We start from the raw sequence: 17848 nt of genomic DNA, 5'->3' as shown, positions 1-17848 counted from the left end.
GTTGGAAGGAAGCGATAATCTCAGCTATACCGAAAGAAGGCAAGGATAAAATGGAATGCGGGTCATTTAGACCAATATCTGTTCTTAATGTAGATTATAGGTTATTTACCTCCATCATGACCAAACGATTACAGGAGTTTCTACCCATACTGATACGTAATGATCAGACAGGTTTTATATGACAATGCCAGACTCAAGACAATGTATGAAGAACACTTCACATTATGGATCATATACAAAAAAATAAAATCGAAGCAATAGTGATAAGCATGGACGCTGAAAAAGCGTTTGATTCGGTTAATTGGAATTTTCCTTACAGAGTTTTACATGGATTTGGTTTCCAAGACACAATTATTAAAACTATACAAACACTATATGACAATCCTACTGCTAGGATTAAAATCAATGGATATTCATCAAATAGTCTTACCCTAGAAAGGGGCACGAGACAGGGTTGTGCATGGTCACCACTACTCTTCGCGCTATATCTGGAACCATTAGCTCAATACATCAGACAAAATGAAGATATCAGGGGAATTACTATTAAAGGGACAGAGCATAAATTGGCTTGTTATGCAGATGACATTTTGATCTATCTAGGGCAACCCACATACTCTTTACCTAATTTGATGCAATCCTTTGAACAATATGGTCAATTATCTGGATACAAGATCAACATAAATAAAATCCAATTACTTTCATATTACTATAGCCCACCAAGAGAAATTGAAAGTCGATACCCCTGGGCATGGCACACAGGTAGTCTTTCAAATATTTGGGCATCATTATGCCAAAAGATCTGGCAAAATGATCAGAATGTAATTATCAGCCTCTATATAAAAAAAATTAAGGAAGATGTGGCAAGATGGAGCCTGATTCCTTTTTTCAGTCTCAATTCAAGGATTGAGTCTATTAAAATAAATATACTGCCCAGACTGTTATATCTCTTTCTGACCCTACTAATAGAGATTAATCAAAATCAATTCAATGAATGGAACAAGATGCCATCAAGGTATATTTGGCAGGGTAAAAGGCCTAGAGTTCCTCTCAGAATTTGAAATTAGCAAAGGAAAAGGGGGGATGGGGCCTACTTTCTCTTAGAGATTATTATTTTGCAGCACAGTTGAGAGCAGTGATATGTTGGTGCAACCCATCATATGACGCTCAATGGAAAAACACTGAGAAGCGGGTACTTCCCATCCCCATCCAAGCAATTTTGGCCGATATCAACCTGCAAAGGTACATAAATACTGTTGATAACCCATGGGTGAAATTGACTCTTAAAATATGGAAAACCTCTATAAAATAATATAATCTAGAGGGAGATATTGCAATTCTTAAATGGTGTGCATATGACTCTGATTTTACACCAAATAAATTGGATGCCAGATTTAAGGACTGGACAGCTAAAGGAATAACAGTTCTTTGCAACATAATGAAAGAAGGAACACTGTTCAGTTTTGAAATGCTTAAAGAGAAACACTTATTAGAAAAACAAGATTTTTATCGGTATTTACAGATGTGACAATATGTTAATAAGACGCTTAAAAATGTAACCAAGGCAAATACATGCTTGATAGAGCTCTTTAGAGAAGCATATAATTCAGATAATGGTAGTAGAATCATTTCAAGCATGTATAAGGGGTTGTTAAATCTTAAAACACATTCGACTTCATACATTAAAACAAAATGGGAGAAGGAAGGAGGGATAATTCTATCTGAGGAAGAATGGACAACAACATGGAGATAACAATGGAAGTGTACCAATTCACAGAAATGGAGGGAGTTTGGTTGGAAAAACTTGATAAGATATTTTATTACACCCTCTCAGAAATCCCATTATGATAGTAACCTCCCTGTTTGCTGGAGAAATTGTGGAAATCAAAATGCAAATCATTATCATATTTTTTGGGATTGCCCTGTTATCAACAACTGTTGGAGGGGGATGCACAATGCCCTACAAGACATCTTTAAATGTGAAATACCCTTGGAGAGTAAGATCATATATTTTGAATATATACCTCAAGAATGATTGAAAAGAGATAAATATTTAATGAATATACTGTTGGTGGCTGGTAAAAAGACTCTTACTAGGAAATGGTTATCACAGGAGAGCCCAACTAATACATGGATGGAAATTACAATGGACATTTACAAAATGGAGAAGATAACAGCATATGTTAATCATAAGCTGGAACAATTTGATTCATACTAGGAAAAATGGTTTAACTACATAATGGCTCATAGGCCTGATTTTATTCTCTCAAATCAATGAATCTGTTGTAAAAAAAGATCACTCCCTACTTGTACATAGTTCTTTCCCTTTGCTTGGTTTTCTTTCCACTCTTTTCTATAAGTGTATACCTCAGATAAATACTTTGTGGAGATTTGTGATATATATGATTATATGATGTATATGTACAATGTCTGAAATACATCTTATGGAAATGTTTGTTTGGTGAACTTCAATAAAAAATAAATTACAAGAAAAAGAAGTAACTTGAATCACACAGAGTGACAGCGATTTGTTGAAATTGAGGACTATATAGAAAAAAACGGCTTAAAGAAGAGCTGGATCAACTGATCAATTCACGAGTCCTACAGGAGTGCAAGGGATTTTCACAGGTCCTAGTGCCAGTCCCAAAACAAGTGACACTTTTCACAGTAGAAAGGTTTTATTTGAAATCTCACATTTCTCTAAATTTTATCTCATTCTTGCTATAGTTACTGTTCTTAAATTTCAGTACCTTTATTAGTCATCAGAAGCAAGTTTATTTTCACTGTCGTTTAAGGTGTGAAATCTGTTGTTTAGTGGCAGTAGTACGATGCAAACACATGAAATTATTATAAAGTTATTTCATCACTGTTAGCAAATTAATGTTATTGCACTGTACTGCTGCCACAAAACAATTATATAAAATGATGCTCTAAACTTAATTCTGAGTCTAATTGCAAAATAAATAAATAATGCAAAAAAGAAAGGAATAACAAGGTAGTATCCATATGTTCATAGACTCTTCAGAGATACGATGGTGGATGGGGAGTAGCTGATTCTGAGTCATTGAGTGTGGGTCTTCAGGCTCCCGTACTTCCTCCATGATGATAGAAATGAGAAGAAGGGATGTCCTGGATGGTGAAGGTGCTCAATGATGGATGCTCCCTTCTTGAGGGCATCGCCTAACTTGGTTGAGAAGTTATTAATCTGTGAGTATGTTTGATACCTGGATCTGTGCAGCAGAACTCCGTAATGGGTAGATTACTGCATATGGAGGTCAGGTCTGATCGTGCTGATCTCTGGAATGAGTGGAAATCAAGGCAGTAAGGTGTTGAATTACAGTCAGTGTTAAACCCAGTCAGTCACAGATAAGACTAAATAGGAGCTAAAGGAACAGAAATATAAGCAGAAGGCCATATGATCTATAAGATCTGCTCCATCAGATCTTGACTTCAGCTGGAAGGCCTTTCTGTCTCGAACAGCACCTCGATGTGGAAGTGTAACTGTCAACGGCTCTTAAATCAGGGTGCCATCTTGCAGGTAGTAGGAAGAGTGCCTCTGTTGTGATTGTTATTTCATCCTGCCCTTGACATTTCCACCTTCCCACATGGTCCTGATAACGACCACCTCACAGACCAGCAGCTGACTTTAGCCTGAATGCATTCACTGATTCTGCCCCATCATCCTTCCAAAGAGTGACACCCCTCTGAGAGAAGGTCCATTTCATATTTTTCTTTGGATTCTTTGAATTCTCTGGATTTCCTGCATCTGCAGAACTGCTTTTTCTTGTTCCAGGTTCCCCCGCAGGGGAAACATTTTCTAAGCATTTAAGTGACCCTGTCTATCAGGCATGCAAGTACAATAACATCACTGTCAAACACCTGGAAGGCTAACAGGTCTAAAAGTAGAATGAGCAATGATGTTTTTTCTGCCTGAGGATAAGCAACTGTCATCTTCGCTACCCCTCCTGCTATGACCAGGCTCACAAGCTGGTAAACGGATGAGATCTGAAGTCACTTGACCGCAGGCACCTTATTGAGGTCAGTCTCTTTAAATTTTGTTCACAAAATGCTTACTGTCTGAGTGAATCTGCTATTCCTTCTGAGGGGCATGAAATGTTCTGAGGAGTCTCCTTTGAGGGGAGTCAACGTAATTAAACCCTAATCCAAATAACTGACTGCAGTCAAATATGGCACGGAGGGATCCCACTTTTCCCGAACTGAAACACCTGCTGAATAAAGTCATAAATGAACGGTGTGCCCAGCTCCAAAACAACGTTCCGTCTGTTTTCCTTCAAGGGGATATAAATCTGATCAGGTTCAGGAACCTGGAGTGAAAGTGCACTGGGGTGAATTACTATTAATATTGCATTTATCTCTTCCACTGTTGACTGTCCTTGGGAAATACGATGAGCTTAAACCCATCAATTGAATCAGGTTTATTATCACAGACAAGTCATGATTTTTGTTGTTCTATGGCAGCAGTACAGTGCAAGACAAATAAATGCCATAAGTTACAAATAAAAATGAATAAATAAAAACTGCAAAAGAGGAAGAGTGAAGTCATGTACATGGAGCAATCAGAAATGTGTTGTCAGAGGAGATGCAGACTATCCTAAAACAGTAAGTGTGCATCTGCAGGCTCCTGATGGTAGTAATGAGAAGGAGGAATGACTTGGGTGGTGAGGGGCTTTAATCATGGATGTTGCCTTGATGCATTTTCGTGATGTTCTTGATGCTGAGGAGGTTAGTGCCCAGGATGAGCTTGCAACACCTGGCATGTTTTTCCGATCCTGTTTAGTGGCCCCTCCATACCAGACGGTGATGCAACCAGTTAGAATGCTCTCCAAAGTACAACTGTAGAAATCTGCTGGGGTCTTTGGTAGCATCTTAAACTCCTAATGAAGTTCTGTATAGCCGCTGACGTGCCTTCTTGATGAACATCAATCTGATCTTCTAATTGCTTATGGATTTTAGCAATCATGCCAAGATAATGTTACTTGTTTCTTTTCAGGATCTGGGTGCTTTGTTAAAGTTGGCACTAATTGCTCATCCCTAATTGAGAAGGTGGTGATTGAATGCCTTCTTGAACTGCTGTTGTTCTTTGGGTGAGGCGGTTCCCGCAGTCCTTTTGTTTAATGTCATTTCCTGTATACAAGTGTAAGGAGAATTAAATAATTGTAACTCTGGATCTGATGCAGCACAAAAAAAACATAAAGGATAAAGAACACAATAATAATAATAAAAACACACACAATAAATATAGATATATTACATAACTTATACACACAGATTGATTGTATGTCCATAAAGTGCCACTAGGCTGTAAGGAGACTGTTGGGGAATAATAAGTAGAGGGTGGAGGTGTTGATCAGCTTCACTGCTTGGGGAAAGTAACTGTTTTTGAGTTTGGTGGTCCTGGCATGGATGCTACATAGACTTTTACCTGATGGGAGTGGGGCAAATAGTCCACGAGCAGGGTGGGTGGGATACTTCATGACCTTACTGACCCTTTTCCTGCATCTTTCTGTAGTATATGTCCTAAATGGTGGGTAGGCTGGAGCCAGTGACGCATTGGGCAGCTTTGATAACCCATGGTAGAGCCTTCTCATCTGCAGCAATGCACCTTCCCTACCAAACGGTGATGCAGCTTGTTAGGATGGTCTCTACTACGCATCTGTTGAATGACGTGATTATGGATGTGCAAAGTTCAGCTTTCTTCAGCCTTCTCTGAAAATCGATGTGCTGGTGAGCTTTTCTGACTGCGCAGGATGTGTTCCGGGACCATGAAATGTTATGTGTGATGTGCACTCCCAGGAGTTTGCAGCTTCCACTGTTGTGCCATCGATGGAAGCACGGGGGTGGGGGGAGGGTGTGAGTGGTGCGAGTTCTCCTGTGTTTTGTGTGCCTCTCTGGATTTCCTGCATCTGCAGAATTGCTTGTGTGTAAGATGGCCTGTGGCTTGGAAGGGTATCTGCAGATGATAGTTTTATCTCGTGTCCTTGTCCTCTTTTCCTCTGGATGCTTCAGTTTCCTCCCGCATTCCAAAGATGCATGGATTGGTAAGTTAATTGCCTGCTGGAAATCAACTATAATACATGGGTGAGCTTTAGAATCTGAGAGGAGTTGATGGAATGTGGAAAATAGATGTAGAGTGCAATGCATCTTAGGTTCGATTCTTCTGCTGCTTCTAAGGAATTTGTACATTCTGCTGCGTGGGTTCTTCCAGGTGCTCTGCTTTCCTCCCACATTCCAAAGATTACAGGTTAGTGGGTTAACTGGGTGATATGGGCTCATTGGGGCCAGAAGGGCCTGTTACCATGCTGTATCTCTACATAAAATAAAATAAATGGCTGTTTGGTGGTTAATGTGGAGTCAGTGGAACAAAAGGCCCGTTTCTGTACTGCATGATTCTCTTTTCTTGTCTCATTGCTTTCTTAGCATTTCAAATGCAAACCAGATACTTTTGAAACGAGTTGAGGATTTCTACTTCTGTACTGATTCTAATCCTATAGGCAGTGAATTTCAAGCCCCAATTTTTTGGATGAGAAATGTTTTCCTTATTTCCCCCTCGGAGTTCATTAATGCAACAGGTCTGGTGGCATTTGTGGAGGGAAACGGACGGTCAACATTTCAGGTCGAAAACCTTCATCTGGACTGAAAGATAGAGAGAAGATAGCCAGTATAAAGATCTGGGGGGAATGCGGGTGGTAGCAAGAGCTGGCAGGTGATAGGTTCATCATTGATGTCCTTCAATGAAAGAAATCTGCCATCCTATTTGTGACTCCAAATGCACCAGCATAATTGGTTCTTAATTGTCTTGAAACTTTTCTCTCCTAATATTGACCAAACTGCTAAGAAAGTAGATCCTATCATGATTTCATACACCAACTAAATTGTCTCTCTGCTCCCCCTATTCCCAAGTAAACATTCCCAGCCTTGCCAACCATTCCTCATAACTAAACCTGACAACATCATCCTGTATACTCTCTCTAGCGATATCACATCCTTCCTTCCTGTAATGCAGTGACTATCAGGGCCTCCCAATAATGTTGTTACTAAACATTCTCTTTAAACTGGAGAAAACATGCCTCCTGTGGGAATCTGAGGAAGGCTTACAACCTACCTCTGTTTACCTTTCACAGAGATGTCCTTTGTTTTGTGTGCCAGTATTTTTCCCTAATGCTGGCTTTATGATGGGAAAAATAATGTAGACTGGGTATGTTACTTACTTGCCTTACTGTTGGAAGAGCTGTTTCAAATGGAATAGTTGAACATAGATTCATTAAAGAAAACTAAATTTTAAAATAAAGATGTGATACCATTTCTCCTGTTTCTACTACACACCTTTTGATCTGAAAATAATTTGCATTGGTCCGAAGTGCAAATAATGTTTGCTGGCAGTTCAGAAGAGATCTTGTCCAGAGAACAGGGTCAAACATCCTGAGAAGAAGGGTCAGGTACCATTGTGAGTTGCCTCCTCATTTTAACACCAGCCATGTCTTATGTTTGCAGCATGACCTCCTTTGAATACGGTCACTGCCTTTTAGTAGCAAGCCTCATTACATTCCTCTGGACCATCTGGCCAACAGGAACATATCTGTCAGACTGACGTTCATCAACTACTGCTCAATGTCCAACACAATCACCCCATTCAAATTAATCATCAGGCTCTAAGACCAAGGCTTCAGTACCTCCCTCGACAACAGGATACTTATCTCCCTCATCAGCCAAGGGTTGGTAAAAACATTTCCTCTTTGCTGACCATCAACACAGGTGCATCTCAAGGCTGTGTGCTTAGCCCTTTGTTCTACTCCCTGTACACACGAAATGTGGCTAAGCAGAGCTCCAATGGCAAATACAAATTCACTGAATAATAGGTGGCAATGAGTCAGTTTATAGAGCGACATAGAACAGCACTGGAACGGGCTCTTCGGCCAACAACACCTGTGCTGAACGTGACGCCAAATGAAATTAAATCTCTTCAGTCTGTACAGATCCATATCCCTCCACTTACTGCACGTTCATGTGTTCATGCCTCTATTGTATCTGTTTGCAATACCACCCCGGTAACATATTCCAAGCAGCTACCTCTCTCTGTGTAATAAAAAAACCTGTCCTGCACATCTCTGTCAAGCTTTCTCCCTCCCATTTGTCTTCTAGTATTTGACATTTCTATCCTGAGGGAAAGATTCTGACTGTCTACCCTAACTATGCCTCTCATAATTTTATAAACTATTAGATCTCTCTCGGCTTCTGATGCTCCAGAGAAAACAACCCAAGTTTGTTCAACCTCTCCTCATAATTTATACTCTCTAATCCAAGCACCATCTGGGACATGCTTTCTTCTCATTACTATCACCAGGGAGGAGGTGCAAGAGCCTGAAGGCCCACACTCAAATATTCACAAACAGCTTCTTCCCTTCTGCCATTTGATTTTTTAACGGTCTTTGAATGCTACCTAATTAAATTTTTGCTCTATTTATTTATTTTGCAATTTATAATAATTTTATGTTTTTGCACTGTAGTGCTACAGCAAAACAAGAAATTTCACATTATATAAGACAGTGATAATAAACCGGATTTTGATTATTCTGATTTGCGAAACCATTTTTGCACCCCTTCTAAAGTTCCTCATCCTGACTAGAACAGAATGTTTCTTCTGAATTCCCTCTCAGATTTGCTGGTGAACATCTTATAATTTGACAAGTCGGTCATTATGGGACACCAAGCTGGGAAGTTTATCTGGCACAGGAATTTAAATGTATGAAAGAGAGATTTAGGTAGTCTCTCTGTCTGTAGTTTCTGTGTGTGGGGGTGGGGGTGGGGGTGGGGGGGGGGGTTGTAATTTCTGAGAATTCATTAAGAAAATCACTCCTCTTCCAAGATAATTTCAATGTGGAGGAATATCTAACCGATCGGCAAACTTTAAACTACGCTGTCACTCAAAGGGCGGTCTAGGCAGTTTTTTTTAAAGTAAAGGGGAAATCAGTCGGGCGCAGGGATCTCACGGCATTCCCTTCTGTGGGAAAAGTGCAGAGTACACGAGTTGGTGGCGAGCAGCTGGATTCTGGAACCGGGGTGAAAAAGAAAAGAAGGAAGGGGGGGACAGAGAGGGAGAGGAAAAAAAGTGAGGTGGTGCACTGAGGAATTGGCAGGGCGCTGGGAACAGTGGAGTTGTCTGTGATCTGGAACACCCTTCCCCAACATGCTGGAGCTGCGCATAGTTGCGTTGCAGCGCTGCCGGGGAATCTGAGACCTGAAAGTTTTGCTTCTTGGTTTTATCTGTTTCTTTTCGCTTCCAGAGAGGATTGACGCCGCGCGGGATGCCAGGGGTCACGGGCTGGCTGCTCCCCACAGTGCTGGGCTGGTTCTTTTCGCTGCCCTACCTCGGGGTCCGAGCCCAGACCGGTGGGCCGAACGAGCGCTGGCGGCAGATGATTCAATGGGAGGACAACGGGCGGGTCTACAGCCTCCTCAACACCGGCTCCGAGTACGTGCCGGCCGGGCATTCGGCGTCCCGGAGAAACCCGAGGGTCTGGCTGGGAGGCTCCACGAGGCACCCCAGCGGGTCGCCCCGAGCCAGGGGCACGGGGCGGCGCCAGGCTCCCTCGCCGTCCGTCAGAGCCGGCTCGGAGACGGTGAGGGGGCAGACCAGGCACCCTTTCGGCTTCGGCCAGGTCCCGGACAACTGGAGGCAGGGCGCCTTCGGCGACCCCACCCACACCCACCGGTACATGCAGCCCGCCGCAAGGCAAGCCCCCCGGTCAAGGCCACGCCAGCCGCCTTACTCTGAGCCCACCTTCGCCCAAGCACCTTACCCCCGGTTCCCAGTGGCGCAGCCCCCTTATCCCAACTCTTACGACCCCAGCTATGAGTATGGGCCGTCCAGGGGCTTTGATAACCCCGACGAGCACCCTCCCTATCGCAGAGTGCCTTTGGATAGTGGTGCAGGGTACCCCTACCAGCCTAGGAGCCGGTATGGCGACTATGGAGAGAACATCTACCCCTACAGATACCAAGGGCAGAACCCAGTGCAGGAGAGATACAGCGTGCCCCAGTCACCGTATGCCCACGATGGTCTGGACAGGCGATACATGCACAGCCTGTACGACGAGAGCAGGGGACAGGCGGTCACGGGAGGAGAAGATTCTTCGTCGCTCTTGCCATCCACAGTGTCCAGGAGTTCTGCCGTGCAGCCGGGTCCGTCCCCCGATGCCGGTCACTTAGGGCCGAGGGTGGCGAACCCCGACCTCCCACGCTCTGGTTTCTACCCGCAAGTCGGCCGCATCGTCCCGGTGGACCAGTACCCCCCTGACCGCTCCGGCGATCCAAATGTGGAGCAGTATCCGTTCCAGAGAGCGCTTCCCAATGGTGAGATGGACCATGGCCGCCTGGTGCCTGGGCCAAGGTTGGCCTTCGGAAGTGTCTACCGACAAGACCGTGCTGGCAGAGGTATAGTTTCAAAAGTTACGTGAAACAGGGTTTTGTTTATGCCTAACATAACGTGAAATTGTTATGTGTACTTCAAGGGGAATTAAAATTCTTGGAATAGTTATGTTCCTGGTTGGCGTGGCTGCAGATGTTGTAAGATAATCAGGTTTATAAAACACTGATTTTTCAAAAGCATGTTTATTAGTTAAGAATTTTGCTTTAGTCTTTTTCTGTCTGGATAGTCCCTAATGGCATGTCCAGCACTTACAATAGACAGTAGGTGCAGGAGTAGGCCATTCGGCCCTTTTAGCCAGCACCGCCATTCACTGTGATCATGGCTGATCGTACATAATCAGTACCCCGTTCCTGCCCTCTCCCCATATCCCTTGACCCCGCTATCTAGGAGAGCTCTATCTAACTCTCTCTTGAATGCATCCAGAGACTTGGCCTCCACTGCCTTCTGGGGCAGAGTATTCCACATATCCACCACTCTCTGGGTGAAAAAGTTTTTCCGCATCTCAGTTCTAAATGGCCTACCCTTTATTCTTAAACCGTGGCCTCTAGTTCTGGACTCGCCCATCAGCGGGAACATGCTTCTTGCCTCCAATGTGTCCAATCCCTTAATAATCTTATGTTTCAATCAGATCCCCTCTCATCATTCTAAATTCCAGTGTATACAAGCCCAGTTGCTCCAATCTCTCCCGCTATTCCTGGAATTAACCTTGTGAACCTATGCTGCACTCCCTCAATAGCAAGAATGTCCTTCCTCAAATTTGGAGACCAAAACTGTACACAATACTCCAGGTGGGGTCTCACCAGGGCACTGTACAGCTGCAGAAGGACTTCTTTACTCCTATACTCAATTCCTCTTGTTATAAAAGCCAGCTTGCCATTAGCTTTCTTCACTGTTTGCTGTACCTGCATACTTGCTTTCATTGACTGATGTACAAGAACACCTAGATCTCGTTGTACTTCCCCTTTTCCTAACTTGACTCCATTTAGATAGTAATCTGCCTTCCTGTTCTTGGCACCAAAGTGGATAACCACATTTTTCCACATTAAACTGCATCTGCCATTCATTTGCCCACTCACCCAACCTGTCCCCTGCATTCTCATAACATCCTCCTCATATTTCACACTGCCACCCAGCTTTGTGTCATCAGCAAATTTGCTAATGTTACTTTTAATCCCTTCATCTAAATCATTAATGTATATTGTAAACAGCTGCGGTCCCAGCACCGAACCTTGCAGTACCCCACTGGTCACAGCCTGCCATTCCGAAAGGGACCCGTTAATCACTACTCTTTGCTTGCTGTCAGCCAGCCAATTTTCAATCCATGTCAGTACTCTGCTCCTAATACCATGTGCCCTAATTTTGCCCACTAATCTCCTATGTGGAACTTTATCAAAAGCTTTCTGGAAGTCCAGGTACACTACATCCACTGGTTCTCCCTTGTCCATTTTCATAGTTACATCCTCAAAAAACTCCAGAAGATTAGTCAAGCATGATTTTCCCTTCATAAATCCATGCTGACTCGGACTGATCCTTCTACTGCTATCCAAATGTGTCGTAATTTCCTCTTTTATAATTGACTCCAGCATCTTTCCCACCACTGACGTCACACTAACCTGTCTATAATTCCCTGTTTTCTCTCTCCCTCCTTTCTTGAAAAGTGGGACAACATTAGCCACCCTCCAATCAGCAGGAACTGTTCCTGAATATATAGAACATTGGAAAATGATCACCAATGCGTCCACGATTTCTAGAGCCACCTCTTTCAGTACCCTGGGATGCAGACCATCAGGTCCTGGGAACTTATCAGCCTTCAGACTCAACAGTCTATCCAACACCGTTTCTTGCCTAATATAAATTTCCTTCAGTTCATCCTTTACCCTAGTTCCTTTGGCCCCTAGTACATCTGGGAGATTGTTTGTGTCTTCCCTAGTGAAGACAGATCTAAAGTACCTGTTCAACTCATCTGCCATTTCCTTGTTCCCCATAATAAATTCACCCGTTTCTGTCTTCAGTGGTCCAATTTTGGTCTTAACTATTTTTTTGCTATTCACATACCTAAAGAAACTTTTACTATCCTCCTCTATGTTCTTGGCTAGTTTACCTTCGTACCTAATTTTTTCTTGGCGTATTGCCTTTTTTGTTATCTTCTGTTGCTCTTTAAAAGCTTCCCAGTCCTCCGGTATCCTGCTCAACTTTGCTATGTTATACTTCTCTTTTATTTTTATACTGCCCTTTACTTCCCTCGTCAGCCACGGCCGCCCCTTACTCCCCTTAGGATCTTTCTTCCTCTTTGGAATGAACCGATCCTGCACCTTCTGCATTATTCCCAGAAATACCTGCCATTTTTGTTTCATTGTCTTCCCTGTTAGGGTATTGTTCCATTAAACTTTGGCCAGCTCCTCCCTCATAGCTCCATAGTTCCCTTTGTTCAACTGTAATACTGACACATTTGATTTTCCCTTCTCCTTCTCAAATTGTAGGTTAAAACATATCATATTATGGTCACTACTTCCTAATGGTTCCTTTACCTCGAGGTCCCTGATCAAATCCGGTTCATTACACAACACTAAATCTAGAATTGCCTTCTCCCTGGTAGGCTCCAGTACAAGCTGTTCTAAGAATCCATCTCGGAGGCACTCCACAAACTCCCTTTCTTGGGGTCCAGTACCATTCTGATTCTCCCAGTCTACCTGCTTGTTGAAATCCCCCAAGACAACTGTATCGTTACCTTTGCGACATGCCAATTTTAATCCTTCATTCAACTTACACCCTACATCCAGACTGCTGTTTGGGGGCCTGTAGATAACTCCCATTAGGGTCTTCCTACCCTTAGAATTTCTCAGTTCTATCCATACTGACTCTACATCCCTAGATTCTATGACCCCCCTCGCAAGGGACTGAATATTGGAACATTGGAAAATGTTCACCAACAGAGCCACCCCACCCCCTCTGCCAGTCAGTCTGTCCTTTCGATAAGATGTATATCCTTGAATGTTCATTTCCCAGGCCCTGTCCGCTTGAAACCATCTCTCAGTTATTCCCCCAACGTCGTACTTGCCAATTTCCAACTGAGCCTCAAGTTCATCTACTTTATTCCTTATACTTCGTGCATTCATATATAATACTTTTAATTCTGTACTCCCTTCTCCTTTCATATGAATTCCTATTTCACTTGGCCATACTGTATGATCTCTTTACTCCATTGATTCTGTTGTCCTTTTTAACTTTTCTTATTTTCACTTTCCCTTTAACTCCATCCTTATATTTCTAGTTCATCTCCTCCCCCCCCCACTACTTAGTTTAAACACATCCGTGTTGCAGTGGCAAACCTGTCTGCCAGAATGCTGGTCCCCCGCCTATTAAGGTGCAACCTGTCCCTTTTGTACAATTCATCCCTACCCCAAAACAGATCTCAGTGGTCCAAGAATATAAATCCTTGTTTCCTGCACCAGCTCCTCAGCCACACATTCAGATCCATTATCTCCCTGTTCCTGCCCTCTCCAGCACGAGGAACTGGAAGCAAACCAGAGATAACCATCCTGGAAGTCCTGCTTTTCAGCCTTCTTTCGAGTTCTCTGAAGTCCCGCTGCAGAATGTCCTTCCTCTTCTTCCCGATGTCATTTGTGCCGACATGCACTACCACTTCCGACTGTTCACCTTCACCCTTGAGGATTCCCTGCATTCGGTCCGTGATGTCCTGGATCCTAGCACCAGGGAGGCAACACAACATCCTTAAATCTCACCTGTTGCCGGAGAAACCCCTTTCTGTACCTCTTTCGATGGAGTTCCCTACTACCACGGCTCTTCCTGATGTTTGACTCCTGGGCTCTGCTTCTGCACCAATTTTCAGCTCACAGACCTGTCCGCCTCTCAGACTGGTAGTATCTTCTGTCCTGACAGCTTCCAAGAAGGTGAACCTGTTTATGAGAGGTACATCCCCTGGGGTCTCCTGTACTTCAAGCATCCTTTTCCTTCCTCATCGTTGCCCCCTTTTTCTCTTCCGGTATCCTCGGTGTAACAACCTCACTGTAGGTCCTGTCCCGAAAATCCTCGTTTTCACAGATAAACCCGAGGTCTTCCAGTTCTTTCTTCAGTGCTGCAACATGCTCCTTCAGAAGCTGAATCTGGACACACTTTCCACAGCTGTAGCAGCCTGGGGCACCATCAGTGTTCCTGACCTCCCACATCATGTACGTAGCACACTGAATCAGCTTAGCGGTCATGTCTTCACCCTCTGCAATTGTGCCTGGCATAGTCTCCTCACCGAAGACTCTCGAGCCAAAGACTAGCACTTCACACCAGGCACTTCCCTCGACCAGGCCGCTTCCCGACAGCAATAATCATCCTGAAGTTGAAGGCATAGCTTTACAGACAAGCTCTGTATATAGCAAATGCTTTGTCTGTGGAAAGCAATATGTAGCTCATCCACCTGGTTTATTGCTGCTCAAGAAATGCAATATAAGAAAATGGGTTATTTAATTTAATAGATGATTTTTCATATCAATAACAGATCTATCAATGTTGGAATGTTTATGTACTCAAGGAAGTTAGCTTCACAGCATCGATGGTGGGAAGCTGAGATCTATGTCTCTGAAACTCTTAGACCTTTTTGTGCAAAAAGAGTATCTGAGGAAATATGCATGTGAAGTTACCTAAGTGGCAGAGAAAAAGGTATAAATGTAGAGAGCAGTTCAGGCTTATTGGGAATGGCTAAAGAACATAAAGAAACGTGGTGAACTGGAATCCATTTCTCTGGCTTTGGGGTCTGAGGAATGATTCACATCTACATCGTTGGTATGTCTTTTTAGTTTATAGGAATTGTACCCGTGCTTTGGAAATGGTTTGTGTTTTAGAAATGCTTTATGTTTAAGAAATAGTTTGTAGAAATAGAGATCCTGAGTTTTAAATGTTTTAAGAACGCTGTTTGGATTTATGCATGTATTTCTGAAAATAAATGAATTGTGTTTTAAACTACATTATAGCTGAAAGTACAGTACTTTATCCCTGGTAGGGAGAAGACACCTACTGCTTGAATAGTGGATATTGGCAGCTAATCTCTTCATGAAGAATAATTAGGGAAGTGAACTACTCTTTGAAGATTGGGTAGTTTCAGTACAACCTCCCTTTAGTGATTCTCATATCTGATAAGACTTAAGATCTTTGAGTTCCGGTTATAGTGTTTTGAATGATGCTATGAAAATTCAGGCTGTAATGCAACCTGTCAGTATACTCTTCACTGTGCATCTAAAGGAGTTTGTCAAAGTTTCAGATGATGTCCCAAAGATGGGGCCGATCATCTGAAATGATCACACAGGAATTTAAAGTTGACCTTTTCTACCTCTGATCCCCTGATGAGAACTGGCTCATGGACCTCCATTTTCCATCTCTGTAGTCAATCAGACCTTTAGTTTTATTGTTGTTAAAGGAAAGGTTGTTGTTGAGGCACCTTTCAACTAGATTTTTAATCTCCCTCCTCATTTCCTGCAGACCTGTAAATTATTCTAGATATCTCCATTTGGAAATATTAATTCTGTTCCTATCACCCCTGCTGACAGGACAGTGAGTTGCTGATCATTGCTGCTCTTGCTTGGGGGAAAAATAAGTTTCTTTTCTATAATGAGGCCAAAATGTTATCTATCATTCATTAATGGAAACAGCTCACTTCTATCTAATCCAACATGTGCATTACCACTCTAGTTCATCTCCAAATCTGTTTTATTTCAAACCCTATAGCTTCTGTGGTCTAATCTGGTGGCTAAAATCCCTCCTTAGAACAATTTTTGCATCCTTGTTGGGATCTTTGTAGCTTTCTGAAGTGAGCTGACCTGAGATGGACACAATACTCCATATCTGGCCTAACATGTTTTAATACAAGTTCAACACAGCTTCTGAGGATCCCAGGTACTCCCATTTAATTGACTGCCTCCTGTTGTTTCTTCCGTCAAGCTTTGAGGGCGACACTCTCCGCCATGAGAAGGTACCTGGTGTCCCTATCACAATCCCTTCCACGCCTCCGAGACACCTTTTTCTCCATTTGCAATGGACCTGTCTGTTATTTCATCCTCCATCGGATCCATGCGTGCAATCGTTGTTTCTTTGACTTTATCACGTCCTGTAAGGATCGCAAGATCTTCCATCTGCAGACCCCAGAGCATGGACTTCGTATTGTGGCCCCGGGCCCAGCTGTCGATCTCGGGTACCCCAGCAACCCTGGGCATATTCAAAACCTGGACTCCAGCACCATCATCATGTGTTCCAATGGCCATGGATTGGCTTTGGCTGTCGATCTGGGCTGCCCCAGCAACCCTGGGCATATTCAAAATCCAGACTCCAGTCTTGAACTCCAGGCCGGGTCTTCACATGCTGAGATTGTGACTCCCGTCTCCCCTTCCGCCGCCACCACTCTGCAGTCCTCTCTCCCTCAGATCCCATTGTCAGCTCCTGGGCCCTCAGAGGCTCCATCTTCCTCTCACCTCAACCCTTCCCTCTCCACTGACACTACCAGCTTCCCTCCCCCCTCTGATCCCATCTCTCATGAGATCTTTACCATTCCCTTCGATCTTCAACTCTCTGAGGCAGAGCGCTCTGTCCTCAGTAAGAGCCTCAGCTTTGTCCCCCTTTGCCCACACCTCAGTGAGTTCCGCTTACGCCATGACGCTGAACTCTTCTTCCTCCAGCTCCGTCTCCGAGCTTACTTTGGCAAGGACTCTCCTGCCCCCACCGATGACCCCTTCTCCCATCTTCAACCCTCCTCCTCTTCATAGACACCCGGCTCTGGTCTTCTGCCTGCTCTGGATCTCTTTATTGCTAATTGCCGACGGGACATCAACCATCTCGACTTCACTACACCCTGTTACAACTCCAACCTCACTCCTTCCGAACACTCTACTCTCCGGTCCCTCTGCACCAATCCCAACCTCACTATAAAACCCGCTGATAAAGTGGGGAGCTGTTGTTGTCTGGCGTACTGACCTCTACTTGGCCGAGGCACAGTGACAACTCCCCTTATTTACCCCTTGATCATGACCCCACTAAGGAGCACCATGCCATTGTCTCCTATACCATCACCAACCTTATCAGCTCTGGGGATCTCCCATCCACTGCCACCAACCTCATAGTTCCCACACCCCGCACTTCCCATTTCTACCTCCTACCCAAGATCCACAAACCTGCCTGTCCAGGTAGACCTATTGTCTCAACTTGCTCCTGCCCCACTGAACTCATTTCTGCATACCTTGACACTGTCTTATCCCCCCTTGTTCAATCTCTTCCCACCTATGTTCATGACACTTCTCACGCTTTGAATTTTTTCAATGGTTTTAAGTTCCCCGGCCTCCACTGCCTTATTTTCACCATGGACGTCCAGTCCTTATATACCTCCATCCCCCACCTGGATGGTCTCAA

At 43.7% G+C, this 17848-nt stretch overlaps 1 protein-coding gene across 1 annotated transcript in view; it reads left to right on the top strand.

The window, feature by feature from the left end:
• The first annotated feature begins 8984 nt into the window (after positions 1-8984).
• Positions 8985-17848, top strand: part of loxl1 (lysyl oxidase-like 1) — a 112764-nt gene continuing 103900 nt past the window's right edge. Inside the window, exon 1 of the mRNA XM_059946184.1 lies at positions 8985-10449. Within this exon, the coding sequence (XP_059802167.1) occupies positions 9321-10449 (1129 nt within the window). The 5' untranslated portion in view covers positions 8985-9320. The remainder of the gene's footprint in view (positions 10450-17848) is intronic.

This window comes from Hypanus sabinus, chromosome 21 (genome assembly GCF_030144855.1).
Source record: "Hypanus sabinus isolate sHypSab1 chromosome 21, sHypSab1.hap1, whole genome shotgun sequence".
NCBI lineage: Eukaryota > Metazoa > Chordata > Chondrichthyes > Myliobatiformes > Dasyatidae > Hypanus > Hypanus sabinus.
The sequence above is the reverse complement of the archived record's forward strand: the minus strand, read 5'-3'. Positions and strand labels throughout refer to the sequence as shown.